The sequence below is a fragment of the Rhipicephalus microplus genome, chromosome X (assembly GCF_043290135.1).
Source record: "Rhipicephalus microplus isolate Deutch F79 chromosome X, USDA_Rmic, whole genome shotgun sequence".
Lineage (NCBI taxonomy): Eukaryota > Metazoa > Arthropoda > Arachnida > Ixodida > Ixodidae > Rhipicephalus > Rhipicephalus microplus.
In genome coordinates this window covers 422274483-422292408 of record NC_134710.1, presented here as the reverse complement: position 1 = coordinate 422292408, position 17926 = coordinate 422274483, and the positions used below count along the sequence as shown (strand labels likewise).

Here is a 17926-nt window from a genome sequence, read left to right as displayed (position 1 = left end):
TGGAATAAAGTTTTTGTAGAGTAAGTACTCCTTGGCAAAATATGCATACATAACGCAATCTTTCAAGAGAAAAACTGCTTTCATAAAATATTTTGGCAAGGTTTCTGGACGCGTATTTGGCTGCAAAATTTCAGTAATATTATTTAGCTTCCAACAGTGTACACAAACGCGTTTAAATAATATATAAGCCAAGCTTGGAATTCATACGAGAAACCATACTACCAGAACAAGTTTTCTGCCGAACATCACTCAGACTACGTTTTGCGAAATCCGACAGGATATGACTTGGCCAACCGTTGCTTTTTCTCATCAATATTCCAGCCGTTCACTATTTTAATTGCAGTGAACCAGCACTATTTGTTTCTATATAGTGAATTTAAGGAGGTGGTGGAAGTGGCTGGGACGTTGGCTTTGCTGTCAGCCTTCTGCCTTGCTTTTGAATATCAGCTTACTTTATGGCCTAATGTGAGTAACAGATTGCGTTCTCACGTTCAAAGGTAAAAGGAATTGTTGAGGTTGATGACATATTTTTACTGTTAGCAGGATGCCCTCAGTGAACCACATATCTATCTAAACCTTCCTACCATTTCTTTTTTTTTCTGAGGTTAAATATGTGTTGCTATACCACCAAGCATGGCATCATAACGCTGCAACAGAGCGCTCACTCATAAACGCATTAAAAAATAGACCTTGCATACAAATCGTCACGGACTTTCAAGTCATCAATGTCGTTGACTCGTGATGATGAGGACTTATTGGCCTGTAATCGAATTCATGACCTTATGCTTGGAAGCGAAATGCCGCACATTCATTCAGCCACCGTTGTCATCGGCGATTAATTTAGACTACTGTCATTCTAAGTGCCAGTTTCCTGCGTTTTGGAGTCATAAAGCGTGCAAAGTGTTTCTTCCCATTTTTATTAGTAACAGTAGACAAGAAAAACAAGTCTCAAACAAAAGCGCACATGCAAAGTTTTTAAAGACCCGTTGTTTGGAACACAAATCCTTTAATCGTTCTTGCGTGTTGCAGCAACGTTTGTATGGTTCTTACACAGAAGTAGGCTCCGATGTCGTAACCACTATAAAGCGTCCTCTTCAGAACGGTATGTGGGCTCTAACTCCGACCTCCCCCTGTGGTTTTCCTCGGTACGAGTGGCCGTCGAAGCGGCCGAAATTCATCGATCCTTGGGCGTAGCCGGTAATGCGGCCGCCGTTCTTAGAGTGGTGCAAGTCGTACTCGCCGCGGGCGCCCACGTTGGCGTTGAAGTTGCGACCGCTGTTGCCCGACGCCGATCCGAACACGTTCAGGCGATGCTGTGAAAGAATTAGATGCAGGAGGTCAGTGAACAGATTGGAGGCTCTGGAGTGGTTCTTGATTTTGCCATGTATAGGAAGAAGAGGTAGGGTTTGCCTACAAGGTACCGAAGTGATATAGTACTTCAAATTAACATTGGTCATTATCAATTAAACAGAAAGCTTACGTAACGACACAAGATTCTGATGGATGCCAGCCGTTCTCTCCAGCCAATTGTCATGTCGGACAAATTATGAGCGAAGATGAGCCGCCAACAGGAAACTTTGGTTGCCACTGAAAAACCTTCGTGTCAATTCACCGCTATAGATTATTACGACGAATTCTATTGGAAGAGCAGGAGCACCCAAAAGCACGCTGAAAGTGCTCTTTAGAGCCGGCGTGTTTCAGTGGTCGAACGGGTGCAGGAGCACCACCATCCATTGTTAGAGCGAGAGTGCTTTAGCTGCGCCGAGAGCAGCCAGAAGCAGTTCGCAGTGCTCTCGCCTGAAAAGCGGAGTAGGTGCAGTATGACGAGCCATGTGGCCCTTGAACGTCACGATTTCTGAGTTCTTCTTAAGCCGGCGATTGCGGCTGCAATGGCAGCAACCATGTGTAGTTTGACACCGCTGTTTTGTACGGATGGCTACTATGACAGCTGGACGTTTGCCAAATGGGTCGTTGCACAAACATACTAGGTATTAGGATAATGAAGAACATGTGGCTAACCGATTTCACACGTATTTTGCTGCTGACCCTCAAAGAATATGCCGGGGCTTGCAATGTTTCAGTTTCCCCACTTGTCACTTTCTCCCCTGCCCTCCGGAAGCACGGCGTATTCCATTGGCCGGTCGAGTGGCCCTGCTCTGAGTGATCTGCTCCCAACTCCACATTGTCCTGCTCCTCTTCGCCTGTTCTCTCGATAGAATTTGCTATTAGTAACATGCAAGCTGAAAGATGTGATCACATATATGGTGACCGAAGCATTAAAAAAAATGACTGCTTCACGAGCTTAAAAATGTTTTACTAGTATAAAAAAGAAAGATTGCGTCACAGTTAAAAATAATAAATATTTATTGTTCTTGACTTCATGGCGATTAAAATAATAATTTAACAAGCACATTCATTAGCGGTTGTCCTGCCTCACTGCTAAACACGAGGGCGTGGGTTCGAATCCAGCACACGGCGGCCGCGATTCGATCAGCAAGAAGGTTTGAATACTAAGGTTTAGATTCATGTTTAAAAAAAAGACGAGGTGAGAATTAAGCAGTAGTTTTCCACTATACGACGTGCCTTATAAAGGTAGCGACTATTTGTTGCCGTCCCGGTTCTGCGTGTGACCGGTCGAAAACATTTGCTGCAAACGCTAAGCTCAAGACGCACCTGCACGCAACAAAACATTCTAAAATGTTGTCGTCAGTTATACAGAAAAATAACGTTTGTAATCAGATCGTGCACATCATGGAAATAGTAGTTTACATTTGGAAATTTCGGGGAGCACTGCATGTTAAGCTATCATGGTCCGTGACTTAGAATGAGATGTAAATAAAAGATCCATACAATTTGCAAACGAGATTTTTACACCAGATTCGTTGGCTGTCCCCGTCAACGACTTTTTTCTGCCCATGTTTTCTTACTGTGAACAGAGCTGACAGGCAGTTAGATGATGCGAGCAAAATGCTGGTCGTCTTTCACCTGTCTCACCAGCCCATCGTCTCGACTATAGCCCAATTAAATGAATGGTTACTTCCTTTAGCTGAGAACAACTGCAACAAATAATGGTTTCTACATCTACTAACGCCGCTCTGTTCTCCATACATGGTCATTACAGCATTACATCTTAATGACCATTGGTTTAAATAAATAATTAAACTGTGGTCGCGAAAAAGGCATTAGATTCACACGTTTCGAGCACTTACCCGAGGTGGATCGGGCTTGAAATTGAAATTCGCACGTCCTCCCTGTTGAACACAACAATGAGAAAAAGAAAATGATTGTCGTTTAGCTATTGATGAATAGCGTAACACTTTCACGCACTGAGAGTGCGGACAAGTTTTGATATTTTTTCACAATTTTTCATTTTTTTGCAATTATTCCCAGCACTATCGACCAATTAAGTTTGGAGTTTTAATAAGTACTATTGTGTTGGACGTGCTCAGTGGCCTAGATACTTGCGGTCGTAGTTAGCATTGGTAGTTGTGGGAGAAACTAAAGAAAAAAAAACCCGGTTGGTCTCGGGTGGCCTTTAGAAAATTTTTATAGCCAAAGTTATTTGCAGCCATTCAATGCGACCTTCGCCAGAGAACACTGGGAAGATTCGGCAAGTTAAATCTATATTGACTCATCAATATTACGTTTGAAATAAAAATTGTTATACCCATAAAACCTTATAGCATGGCTTATAAAATTAAAAGTTACTAAGTCGAAAGCATAATTATAAGTTAAACAATATTGTTCTCACCTGCGCTACAACCATGGTGACAACTTGAGAAATATGAAAAGAAAGAGCGAAAAAATAATTTGTAGTTTTTTTTTATAAACAACACTGAAGACAAAGGTAAGCACACAATTGTTATGGTGATTGGGGCGTCTAAGTGATTAAATGCAAGCCTTATTGCCAAAATATTTGCATCCCGGAAAATTATTGCTATACATAAACACAAGCGGAGAGATATGTAGTGGTTACAAGCAAAAATTACGCAACCATATTTTTTCAGTATTAGTACAAAACGCAGGTACTATTGTTGCGTCTAATGCATGTAGTGCTTAAGAGGTTAAACGCAATAAGGAAAGAAATGACACCTTAAATTCGATACTCTGGTTCTCAATATTCGGGTCTAAAGAAAAGCACGAAACTATAGCTGCACAATGCAGGAGCATGCGCCGAAGCGTTGATCGTCAAAAATCAATGGTATTCTTCAAATCAACCAATATTTAGGAGACTGTGCTGTTTACGGGACATATAAAGAAGGAGGAACGAATGAAGTGAAAGCTCACCAACGAGCGCGACGACAACGCAAAGCGATACACGGCACATGTTTGCAGAACACCCGCCTAAGAGAGGACTCTCCAAGGCACAAGGGTTGGCAGTGAAGGAGCGAATGGCTCACTTACGAACGATGCTCCGGCATTTATGCTGTTAAGCGTTCCGTACAGACGGCCGTGGGAAGGGTAAGGGACTGGGCTTCATTACATTCGGGCTTTCGCTTTCCTTTGATTTCGCGAAGTCGCGTCACCTCTTGTTGGTTCCGTTATTGAAAAATATCGCATCGGTGGCCCATCCGGACGAATCCGGAGGACAGTTGCCTCGCAGCAGGGCAAGAGTTCCACCCCGAACGCGTGTGAAAGGATCGGGCCGACGTTGTCGAGATGGCTCTGGTTTCCTCGACGAGTTGGCGAGAGAGACGTGCCCGTCGGGAATTCCCCTTTACGCAAACAAGCGTTTACGTTTCGCTTCCGTGAGGAATATGGCGCGCGGCTCGATCATTCAACGCTATGGTCAGTTCCTAGATTATCAGAAAGAAGGAAGGAAGCAAAGGGGAAAAAAATAGAAAGACGACACAGTGACACCGGTTAAATTTCGAAAGGAAACGTTAAAAGACGACGCGGATCCATAACAACCCGGATACGAGCTTTCACTTTTAAATTTCTCAGCAATTTAGCACCGCGTACCGTACGGACAAAAAGTGTACAGTGTATTAAGCTGAGAATATGGCGGAAGCTTGTTTGTTCGAAATGGAACATTTTACAGATCCTATTTCAATCCCACTTCAACGAAGAGATCCGCACACTAAACAAATGATAAAAGAAGAGCACAAATTTGTTATTGTTTCGGCTCCTTAACGTAATCCGTGTTCATGCAGATTATGAACAAGGTGCCCGGGAAGCATCCGAATCGATGGAACTTTTGTTTGTTGTTGTTGTTTTTAATTCACTAAGGCCGATGTTGGGATCCTTTTCTTTAATCAGAAAATTAAACAGGCAATGACACCAAAGTTTTGATCATAATACTTCTTTTAGGTTAATCCTTTTGCATGCACAAATAAGCTGACGAAATTCTGGAAAATTTGTATAAACATGCGAGCAGCCAGGCTGTCGGGCTACATTGGTGCACTTGACGTACAAAGCAGATTGTTGCGCGAGCGGCGCATGTATTATGACGAAAAATTTTCTTCCGTGGTCCGCTGCACGTGAAATCGATGTATTTTAGCTTTATTCTGTTCTGAATTGAAATTGAGCAATTTGCAGCAGCTGTAATTGCGGTATAAGACGACTGACCTGCTCCTTGCAGCACGTGACGTCACAGGAGCCATTGTGAAATGGCGGGTAGCATTGAGTTTACAGCCAGTGATTTCTAGGGCCTGTTTTGCGCTGAAGTATTCTTTTACTTTATGACCCAATTTTTTATACAAGTACGGGCAAAGCAGACCATCAACGTCTTGTTTTCGTGGAAAATTACAGCTTTTTGGGTTACCATGTGAAGGCTTTTCAAGGCAGCTTCGAAATAGTGGCCGATAGCCTGAAGGCAGCTGCGGAGCTGGGCAGCATTCTTAGTTTTTTTTCTGGTTTTATCTTTTTTAGGGGCTAAGCTCCTAAAGCAGTGGGTCTATCCCTCCTAGCTCGTACGTGACCACCTAGTTCGATGACTCAGCAGGTGTGGAAGGACAGACAAACAGAGACAGATGGACGGACAGATGGGCGGACGATTCACGGTTTGCCGATAACACCCTCCGAACCTTCAGCCCACTTGGTATCATTCAGTCCGTAGATATGCTTTCTTTTTCTCTTCTCCAGATTTTCTCTGTTTTTCTTCTTATTTCCTTTTACTTTTATTTTCTTCCCAATTTACCATTTGTTTATTTCTCCTTCTCGCTCGCTTCATTTTGCTTCATTTTTTCTCGCTCGCTTCATTTCGCTTCAATTTTCATACGCTGTTTTACCCCTTAAGTATTCCGCACTCAATATTATCGTCATAGCGAAGAAAACCTCACTTCGTCGCAAGCGTATGCTCATTAAGCTGCAGTGGTCTATGCCAGATGTAGTTTTGTCTGCGTCATTATCATCACCATGGTGCTCTAAAAAGAAAATGAAGAAGACTTATTGATCATGCGAGCATTGGATTATCAGAACAACACCTGTCTCAATTAAGTACTAATATAGCAATTGCAACGGATGCATCTATGAGTGGCGAGAAGGCAGGTGTGAATATTTTTTCTCTCTCATTATTCTGGTTATTTTCATTACGCCTCCCAGATTATACAACAATATTTGAAGCGGAATTAGCGGCTGTTATACTAGCTATTCCTGCACTTCCTGCGACTTATTCGACAGCTATGATGGTGACTGACTCATATAACGTGTGTTCAATTTTATCATCGTCATCGGCATCAGCAGTACTAGAAACTTTCAAATAAGTGATCATTAGGAAGCTTACTAATCATTAATCCCAGCAAACATTCGTCTTGTGCGAATGATATGGGTGCCAGGTCACCGTAGTATATTTATAAATGAGATGGCTGACACACTCACGCGAACATCTTTTGATCTTCCGATTGTGCCAATCATGCCTCTCACGGCTTATGTAACGGCAGCGAGGTAGTTCACAAGACTTTCTCTTTTTGACGACTCATCAAAAATTACGATACCGAATCCAGATGCCTCGCACCCACACTTCACATGGAATAATAAATGGTGTCCCACACGTAAATTGCAAGTCTTTATAACAAAATTACGTTGCCGAGTACAACCTTTTAATTTCTACAGGTCTGGTCTGGTGCCATCCCCTCTGTGCTCAAGCTGTAACAAAACTGAACGTATCGACCATTTTCTGATAACATTTCACCGTTTGCAAAATAAAAAAAAACTTTGATTCAAAATTTTATTCAAAAAAAACTAGGAATATCACTTAATACCTAATATTAATATTTGTTGTATATTAATGATTTAGTAACTGTTGTTGACCCTACTGTTGAAATTCGATTGTTCGCTGACGACTGTGTTTTGTTTCGGGAAGTCACATGTACTAATGATCAGAACGAACTCGAAAAAAACATTGAAAACGTGCGGGAGTGGTGTGTAGAATGGGGAATGGAATTAAATTTGGAAAAAAGTGTATATCTCTGTGTAACGAGAAAGAAAAACCCTAGTAAAGACGTGTATAAATTAAAATCGTCTTCTCTCACACAGGTTGAGAGTTATAAGTACCTCGGCGTTACGCTAACAAACAACTTATCATGAAACATGCACATAGATAATATTTGCTCGTCTGCCTTCCGGAAATTATGCTTCCTAAGATATAAGCTCAGAAATTCCCCTCCAAACGTAAAGCTTCTTAGTTATTTCATTTTCGTTAGGCCGAAGCTGGGGTATACGAGTATCGTGTGGGACCCCCATACTAAACAAAACGTTAAAAAACTTGAAAGGATTCAGCGGAAGGCCATTCGGCTTGTTTATTCTAGGTTTTTGCGAACGGACTCCCCCGCAGACCTAATGCTAGCTAATAATATTCCTTCCCTTCAGGATCGTAGAAAGAAGTCCCGCCTTGATTTTCTGTCTCTTTTATATAATCGCAAACTTTCCCTTGATCCAACCCCTTTTCTTTCTCCATTAAACACAAGACCGACAAGACATAGCCAACCAAATGCACTAACTCCGTACTTCGCGAGAACGGACACGTTCAAATTTTCATTTTTTTCCACGCACCATTTCAGACTGGAACCAGACAATCGAATGTAGTACTTGTGATACTGAGTAACTGTGTACTGTTTTTTTTCGTTTTGTTTTGCGTGTATTGTATTTCTCTTTGCATTACACCATGCCCTCCTGCTTGGACTGAAGCGTGGTACGCAGTATGTATTAAATAAATATTAAATAAAATACTCCCAGTATTTTGTCTTTTGGGGCCACTTCATTGGGACACGGTGACAGGAACATCTGCGGGGCTCTCTGCGAATTCCTATGTAACACAAAAAGATTACCTTGCTGAGCCATTGATCAGCTCTTGATTTTTACTAACCAATCTACCATTTATTATTTAGCTGTTACACTGTAAGGATTTAACCTTCAGAAGAATTTCATATAACGATTACACCTCTTATATTCAACAAATTCTATAATTTTTCTCGCCCCCCTTTTACATTGTGCCAAAATAATTTCACAGTCAAATCAAAGTCATCCTATTCCCCTAGCCTGGAAAACCTGAAGGTATTGACTTGCATTACCCACCGGCTTCTTGCCCAATCCCCCTTAGTAGGTGAGAGCCAGAAGAGAAAGGATCAAGCCAGCAAGTAATGCGCTCCGTTTGCTATCATATGCGTGCTTTTGCCTGCGTTGGGCGAGGCGACGACGATAGCGTATACGACAGCCCGGCAGCTCCTGAAAGTGCGCTTTACAGTACTTAACCTTTGAAAGGTGGCTTCATTGCCGCAAAGTATGAGCGCTGCGAATGCTGCAGAAACAAGGCTATGAGTTGACTAAGCCCAGAATGTGAGTATTTTGTGTCAGGTTCCTTGAAGCTGTACTAACCTCGCTTCAAAAATATTCGCGCATAGCCTCCTCCTTTTCTACCTTCATCTTTCTCCTTTCGCTAGTGAAGCCCGAATTATTCTTATTACTTCCGTTACCTACATTACGATATTCTGCTAGTTATACATGCGCAGGAATGGTTCGGAAATTCAAAGAATGTTGGCCAGAAACCCAATACAGTCAATATACAGTTTTTTTTTCTTCTAGAAACTGCAGAAGCTTATAGCGATTGTATGTGAGTCATTTGTCACTCGTTTTTCGACACGTACTCAAGCTCGAGGAGGAAATACTTTGGCGTAACTAAAATGAAATATTGAGACTAATTAACACAAGCTTGTTAATTACCTTTGTGTTTATTGACTGGAGGAAAGATGTCTAGCGACTACCGATTTGTGCCATGCCTATGCTTTTCAGAAGTTGCTGTTGTTGCACGTGATTCGGTACAAGCACAATCGAACTCTGAGGGTGGCATTGAAAGAGATCACTAGATTTATATGTTGCGTCGTAATTTTCAGCTGCAGTAGCCCTATAAGGCGATTGAATTTACAGTGAAGAGGGCACCAACAATAAACGGACATGACGCTCGTCTTGCCCTCATTTGTTGTATATTTATTTGTTTCACAGACTAAGCATGAGCGGAAGCCTTCGGTGTTAAAAGTAAAATCACAGCAACTAATTATCCGTCATTCTTATTTTCTGTCGTGACGTTACAAGACAGTGATCGATGTATATATAGATATATCTTAACAGCATTCTCGTTTTCGAGGTCGATTACCTGTTCAAATTGGATTTGTCTGCGTGCTACTTCGCCCCCGTGAGTATCGTCTAAAGAAATGAAGCGGGAAGAAGAATAAAATTTTTACTTTTTTCTACAGACACCTGCTTCAGTACGTCTGCACGCATCATTGTGAACTGAGTTATGTTAATACTTTGTGTGTGTGTGTGCGTGTTTACGTATGTGGGCGTAAGGGCACAGAAGATAAATCTAACTGCCTTCGGGAGGGACGAGATAAAATATATATAGCTGGATTTCCCGCGGGACAGTCTGCACACGTGGCTGATCTTAGGGATAGCCCGTGTTGCTGCGATGGGGTCTCATTTCACATGTGATTTGCATCACTTCGGCAAGAATGTTTGTTCACGTCTTATAATACAGGCTGCCCCAGCTAACTGTGACCAAGATTTAAAAAGAAAAAAATTATGCGTAATACAAAAACCCTACCTTTTGTATATTAGTGGTAGTCGTATGTATACACGCAAACACTATTTTTTGCATCACTAAGCGCTAACTAATGGATTAACACTATTTCACCAACTTTTTTATTATTGGTCGAAACGGTAAAATATTGCCTTTGCGCTGTACCTTGTCTGAAATAATTACAAAAGCAATCATTGCTGAAATCTACCTCGTTGATTTTCTTTCTCGAGGAAAGCAAAAGAGCGCAGAACAAGAGAAATATTAAATAGACGCGCTTGTTCGCCACTGCTCCGGCGCTTCCAGGCGTTTTTTAGTTCACACATGGCTGCGTCCATTCGTCACCGCATCATACAAGGCTCCACGGTCGAAGATGAACGCGCTTGCAGCGTCTTTTGATGCGCGTTTTTGAAGCATTGTGAGGCCCTCAACAATGAACGAACGAATCCTTGTATCAACAAAGAACGCTTAGAAGCATGGAACTACAGGGGCGTTTCACCAAGCGTCTCTTTCATATTTTGCCTGTTATGCACGCTTTTGTTTTTCTTGTCGAATGAAAAGAACAACTAGGCAGATTTCAGGAAAAAAGAAATGATTAATTTGGTGAATATTTGAGGTGAGGTAAAGCTCACTCTCAATATTGTAAAGTTTTGAGCAACAATAAAAATTTGTTAAATAAATTTAATCACTTAATTGGCGCTTAGTGATGAAAAAAACACCGGTTGCGTGTGCACATGACTACTAGTAACATAAAAGAGGTAAGAGCTTTATAGTATGCATGGTTTTTTTCTTTTAAATCTTGAGTCAATGTAGTTGGCACAACCGCTATATGCACACACACGACCACTGCCCGTATTTTTTGAGCGCTACTCTCCTTCTGCTAGTGCTTAAAACCGTAACATAAATTGAAATAGGCCTGATAATTTTAAATGTGGAGCATTTCTTAGCCGCACCATGTCACGCGTCGTCAGCGTCCACACCCCCACAGCGCATGCGCGGCTCGTTTCTCCTCCCTCTCTCCCCTTTGATCCTCTCCCCATCTTTCACTTGACTTCACGCATGCTTGACTCATGTAGATGCGATGGAAACAACTCATGGCTACAGTACCTTCAACCAGCACTGGGGCACAACCCAACATCATCGTCCCACCAGTCGTTCAAGGCAACGTTACCCCACCGGCACCCTCTTCAGCGTCAACAACAGCAAGCAGCGCAGAAGACAAGGCTGCGAAGAGACGAGCATACGACGCTGAACGCAAGCGTTTCAAGCGAGCTGCGGATCCTTCACTCGGGAAACGAGAAGCAGCTGCGAAACGGCAGCGCCGTGCTGCGCATTCCGAACTACGTGTACGATAGCAACGGCGAAATGTGAGCAGCGAGCTTTAAGACACGAGGTACAGTACTCACGTATTGAAACATGACACTCGTAGCGCGTGGCCACTGGTGCATGTGCCGCCGCTCGTGGGTGTTCGCGGAAGCAGGGTGTTGCATTGTGGTATAGAGTGAGGGCGAGAACAGCTACGGACCAGGCTTACTCCATCCGATCGCTAAATAATCGGCCAGTAGTTCACCGTGTGCATACTGCCAGCGTGGCGCTGCAAGGCAGGCACGCGTTTGCATGCATGCAGGCCGAATTCAGTGGGTGGTGCGAACCATTCATATTGTGCCGCAAGCGCACGACGCTCTCGATCGGCGACCTTCGACGATGGTGCACGTAGGCTGAGCAAGTGAGAAATTGTACACCGCTAAAATGTTGTGCCTGAAATGCACTCGTAGACATAAATGGCTGCACAAAAGTATACCAAGTGTTTCAAGCTTTAAATGCGAAGCATTTCTTAGCGAACTTCGGCGACTTTGAGCATATCTATCTATCTATCTATCTATCTATCTATCTATCTATCTATCTATCTATCTATCTATCTATCTATCTATCTATCTATCTATCTATCTATCTATCTATCTATCTATCTATCTATCTATCTATCTATCTATCTATCTATCTATCTATCTATCTATCTATCTATCTATCTATCTATCTATCTATCTATCTATCTATCTATCTATCTATCTATCTATCTATCTATCTATCTATCTATCTATCTATCTATCTATCTATCTATCTATCTATCTATCTATCTATCTATCTATCTATCTATCTATCTATCTATCTATCTATCTATCTATCTATCTATCTATCTATCTATCTATCTATCTATCTATCTATCTATCTATCTATCTATCTATCTATCTATCTATCTATCTATCTATCTATCTATCTATCTATCTATCTATCTATCTATCTATCTATCTATCTATCTATCTATCTATCTATCTATCTATCTATCTATCTATCTATCTATCTATCTAGCCGCCTACGACTTTTAGCTCTCCTGGCCGTTTCAATAATGGTATCAATACCAAACTTGGTATGGCATAACATGACTGTATGAGAAACATATTTCACTAGTCATAACATGAAATCATAACATGTATGTCATAAATACTATGATTTACATTTCATGGTCCTGCAGATCTTGCGGTGGTTTCGTTCACATGGCATGTTGCAAAACTGGTATGGTATGACATGATTGCATATCGAACACAAGCGACAGACCCTAAAATGAAAATAATGACATGCGTGTCATGTAACAACAGGATTACATGGGACGCTCATGATGCGCTCGCAGCCGTTTTGCTAGCGTCGCATATACTAAATTTGGTATTACGGTACGTAAATGAATGATGAAAGTATGTGACTGGTGTAAACATGATATTGTTACGAATAAATATAGCACCTGGTACTATATAAACTCTTTATTTAGGGCGAACTTGTGCCCGTAAACTCAAAGCTAAAAATGGTGAGCCAAAAAAATGTCTCTGCTCGCTGTCTCCAACTTCGTCGGTCTCTTCCTCTGCCCCTCGAGTCTCGTGCCGGTCCCATGGCGTAGCATCGTGGCGCGTGCAGGACGGCGTTCTATGGCGCGGCTTTCTTGCTACTTGCTTGACGGCTTTTACGAACGCGAATTGTGGTACGCGTCTTCTGCGATGGTCGAGCTGTGGCATTAGTCCCCCTCCTAGCACGAATCGCCCCGATGCGTAGAGCTGGCTGACATTTTCTAAACAATAGGACTTGTCCTTGTGTTAGACGACGTGAGTCAGTTCACCTGTTCAGTTCCTGTCGTAGTACGGTTTCATACGTACTACATGTACAACTTCCGGGAGATTCCTGCGTCGTGTTGTGCATACTTGACCTTCAGGGATCACTTCGTAGTTTAATGGGCCTAGCTGACGGAGAACCCTGTAAGGGCCAAAATAGCGCCGCATAAGCTTTTCTGATAGGCCACGTGCACGTACAGGCGTCCAGACCCACACTTGGTCTCCAGGGGAGTACTGAACGTCCCTTCGTCTTAGATTGTAACGGTGCGCGTCGACGTCCTGCTGTTGAATGATGCGGTTCCGTGCTAGTTGTCGCGCCTCTTCTGCCCTTTCTACATATTCGCTTATGTCAGGGTCCTCTTCATTCGTGCTGTTGACAGGTAGCATCGCGTCTAATGTCGTTATTACTGTCCGACCATAAACAAGTTGAAATGGCGTGAAGTGGGTTGTCTCTTGTACTGCGGTATTGTATGCAAATGTAGCCTACGGTAATATGGTGTCCAAAGTCCGATGCTCGACGTCCACATACATCGCGATCATGTCAGCAAGCGTCCTGTTCAGCCTTTCAGTTAACCCGTTAGTTTGCGGATAGTATGCGGTAGTTCTTCTGTGGTCGGTGTGCGTTAGTTTCATGACAGACTGTACTAGCCTGGCAGTGAACGCAGTTCCTGTGTCAGTTATAAGATCATTAGGTGCGCCATGTCACAGCACTATCTGGGTCACAAAAAACTGAGCCACTTCATTTGCCGTTCCTTTTGTGAGAGATGACGTCTTGGCATACCGGGTCATGTAGTCGGTTGCTACAACTATCCAGTGCTTCCCAAACGATGACATAGGAAATGGTCCTAGCAAATCCATTCCGACCTGCTCAAACGGGATTTTCGGTGGCTCTATCGGTTTCAAAAGACCTGCTGGTTTTAGGGGTGGTACTTTGCGTCTTTGGCATTCTCAACATGATCTTACGTAATGCTGTACTGAATCCATCAATTTTGGCCTGTAATATCTCCGGCGGATTCTTGCCAAAGTCCTACTAATGCCCAAGTGACCTGCCGATGGGTCATCTTGACACGCTTCTAAAATTTCCGCTCGCAGTAATGATGGTATCAGCAGTAGTAACGTTTCACCGGTGTGTTGAAAGTTTCTCTTGTAGAGAACGTTGTTGCGGAGGATGTAGGAACGTAGTCCACGGACGAAAACTCGCGGTATTTCGACTTGCTGCCCCTCTAAGTATTGAATGAGCCGAAGTAATTCTGGGTCCATTCGTTGATCATGAGCCATCTCCGACACATTCACAGCTCCAAGAAATGCGGAGTCTTGTTCATGCTCAGGAGACGAGTTCTGGATTGGTGCTCGTGACAAGCAATCCGCGTCATTGTGCTTGTGGCCAGACTTGTAGACTACGTTGATGTCATATTCTTGTAGACGCAGGCTCCATCTGGCAAGTCTTCCGGAAGGATCCTTGAGGTTCGCAAGCCAGCACAATGAATGATGGTCACTGATGGCTCGGAATGGTCTACCGTATAAATATGGACGGAACTTACTGATGGCCCATATAACTGCGAGACATTCCTTTTCCGTAGCTGAATAATTATACTCAGCTTTCGATAGAGCGCGGCTTGCATAAGCAATAACTTTTTCTTCCCCGTTCTGCCATTGAACAAGAATAGCACCGAGGCCAACGTTGCTGGCGTCCGTATAAATGTCTGTTTTGGCATCTTCGTCGAAATGAGCGAGATGGGAGGTGACTGCAAACGCCGTCGTAACTCAGAGAAGGCGTCTTCTTGCTATTGGTGCCAGATGAATGGCACACCTTCCTTCGTAAGCCGTGTCAGCGGTTCCGCAATCTTGGAGAAATTTTCAACGAAGCGCCTATAGTAGGCACAAAGCCCCAGGAAACGTCGCATAGCTTTCTTGTCTCTTGGCCTTGGGAAATTTTCAACCGCAGTGATCTTATCCGGATCTGGGCGGACACCGTGAGAACTGACAATGTGCCCGAGAAACCGAAGCTCCCGGAACCCAAAGTGGTATTTTTCGGGTTTGATCGTAAGTGCAGCCATACGAATAGCGTCCAGTACCGTTTTCAATATCTGTACGTGCTGCTCGAACGTAGTGGAAAAAATTACTACGTCATCCAGATAGACAAGACATGACTGCCATTTGAGGCCGGAGAGCACAGTGTCCATCATGCTCTGGAAGGTAGCGGGAGCAGAACACAAACCAAATGGGAGTACTTTTAACTCGTAGAGTCCGTCGGGTGTCACAAACGCCGTCTTTTCACGATCTCGTTCGTCGACTTCTATTTTGCAGTACCCGCTCTTTAGATCCAACGATGAAAAAAAGTGAGCATTGCGCAGTTAATCCAACGTATCGTCGACTCGTAAGAGTGGGTACACGTCTCGCTTCATGAGGAGGTTGAGTTTTCTGTAATCAACACAGAACCGCATGGCGTTGTCCTTCTTCTTCAGCAGTACTACCGGCGATGCCCATGGGCTTTTGGAGGCCTGTATGACATCGTCGTCGAGCATCTCCTGTACTTGCTTCTTTATCACCTCCCTTTCTTTTGGAGCTACTCGGTATGGATGCTGACATACTGGTCTAACACGCCCTTCGATTACAATGCGGTGCTTTGCTACAGGCGTACGTCCGACTTTCGAAGAAGAGGAAAAACACTCTGCGAATTCCTTGATCAACTCCACAATCTTGTCTTTCTGCAGAGATGAAAGCTCTCGGTCATTATCTATTTTTTCGAGGACACTGTCCACTGTTGAGGGCGTTGCAGGTACTTTTTCTATGGTGCAAACATCTGAGACTTGTACGTAGTCATGAAGTGATGCTATGGCTGCTCCCTTCGCCACATGCTGTAGCTCGTTGTAAAGTTAGTCAATAGCACATCAGTATATCCGTTCCGCAGGTTCACTAGACCTCTCACCACGCGTATCCCCTTTGTGAGCAGCAGTTCGATATTTCCATCAGCTAGTCCGGCATATTCGGGAAAAACGTCGCTTTTCACAGAAACTGTCACGCTGCTACGTGGCGGCACTGTCACACCTTCATCCACAATACGAAGAGACGAAACAATTGGTTGCTCCGCATGACACACGGCAACAGCGTTTTCTGTAGAGAAAGAAACTTGGGATTTCTGCAAGTCGATGATGGCACTGTTTGCTTGCAGAAAGTCCATGCCCAGAATTGCCCCACGGGAACATTCGGGTTGAACAATAAAACTGCAGACGTACAGATGGCCTCTTATTCCCACTCTCGCTGTGCACAACCCTACGGGGCTGACTAAATGCCCGCCGGCGGTGGGTATCTGCGGTCCGGTCCAATGAGTGAGCACTTTCTTCAGCTTCTTTGCGAGCATGCTACTTATTACTGAGTAGTCTGCACCTGTGTCTATTAACGCTATGGTTTCGACGTCGTCTATTCTGACTTGTAGCTCGGATGTCACGTCACCATTACTGCACTTGTCCGTCGTTGTGTCAGTGTCGTCGTCTGATCCGGTTAGCGATGGAGGGTTTTCAGTTTTCCGAAAATCAGCGGCCCTGTCTCCACAGGTCGCTGGTTCTAGTTTTCCCGTCGCGGGCTTGGTGAATGACGCCTCGGGAAAGTAGATGATTGGTGTGGACTCGGCGACCTATTGCGCACTGGTGCAATCGACCGCGATTCATGTCACTGAGTGTTTGGATAGGCATAGCGCGAAGATAAATATTCTTCGATTTCGTAAGGGCGCTTACTGTTACGAGGGCAGGGTGCATTCACTGGGAAGCCACGTAGCCCGACCCGACGGTAGTGACATGTCCGATAAAGATGACCTGCCTCTCCACAGTGGTAGCAGAGGGGCCGCAGATCTGCCGTGCGCCATACATCACTTTTGCGGAGTCTCGCTTCTGGCATCGGCGGTGGCGTACTGCGAGGAAAGGTCGGTGGCATAACGGGAGCTTGTGCAAAGCTCGGGCGTCTCATGTCTTGCCGTACGACCTGTGCGTACGACAGCTGTGGCTGAGGTTCCGGTTGCGTGTGGTGTGGCACCTGAGGCTGCGGCTGAATAATTGCTTGCAGCACTTCTTCACGTACAACGTCCGCGATTGAGGGCATCGCTGGAGGACTTTGGGGGAGTTGCAGTTTCTGGAGCTCCTCCTTAACAATAGCCCTCACCATTTCCCGGAGGACGTCAACGTTGCTGGGGAGGGTTGTTGACTCCGCCCTGACTGAAGAGACGCTGAAGTCTCTGTTGTACAGTCGCGCACGTTGTTGTAGTGTCCTTTCTATGGTCGTTGCCTCAGACCAGAACTCCGCAACAGTTCGCGGTGGATTACGCACCAGGCCTGCAAAAAGTTCTTCCTTTACTCCGCGCATTAGGTGCCGCAACTTCTTCTCCTCGGCCATGTTTTGGTCGGCTCGGCGGAAGAGCCGTACATGTCTTCTATGTACATGGCCACGCTCTCGTTATTCCGTTGGTTCCTCGCCTGAAGAGCAGCCTCTGCCTTCTCTTTGCGGTCCGTGTTCGGATAGGTTGCGATAAGCTCTAGTCGGAAGTCGTCCCACGACAGCAAGGACGCTTCGTGGTTCTAAAATCACGTACGTGCCGAATCTTGCAGGGCGACGTAAACGTAACGAAGTTTTCGGGCTTCGTCCCAACCATTCAAACATGCAACGTGCTCGAAGCCTTCAAGCCAGTCCTCGGCGTCTTCAAAGGTCTCACCGTGGAAGACCTCTGGTGTACGTGGCGAATCCACAATGAGGTGAGATGGAGATGGCATCG

At 44.3% G+C, this 17926-nt stretch overlaps 1 protein-coding gene across 2 annotated transcripts; it reads right to left on the bottom strand.

Annotated features, from left to right (window-relative positions):
- Window positions 1-898: 898 nt before the first annotated feature.
- LOC119161715 (uncharacterized) lies at window positions 899-4445 on the bottom strand. 2 transcript variants are annotated; one of them, XM_037414240.2, is made up of 4 exons: window positions 4288-4445; window positions 3752-3774; window positions 3210-3251; window positions 899-1313 (listed from the first exon to the last, which is right to left on the bottom strand). In XM_037414240.2, exons 1-4 carry the CDS (start codon window positions 4325-4327, stop codon window positions 1095-1097), a joined length of 324 nt encoding a protein of 107 aa, XP_037270137.2. In that variant the 5' UTR covers window positions 4328-4445; the 3' UTR covers window positions 899-1094. The 2 variants fall into 2 exon arrangements, with proteins under 2 accessions (XP_037270137.2, XP_075736453.1); XM_075880338.1 differs by having other exon boundaries at window positions 4405-4429.
- Window positions 4446-17926: the final 13481 nt, after the last annotated feature.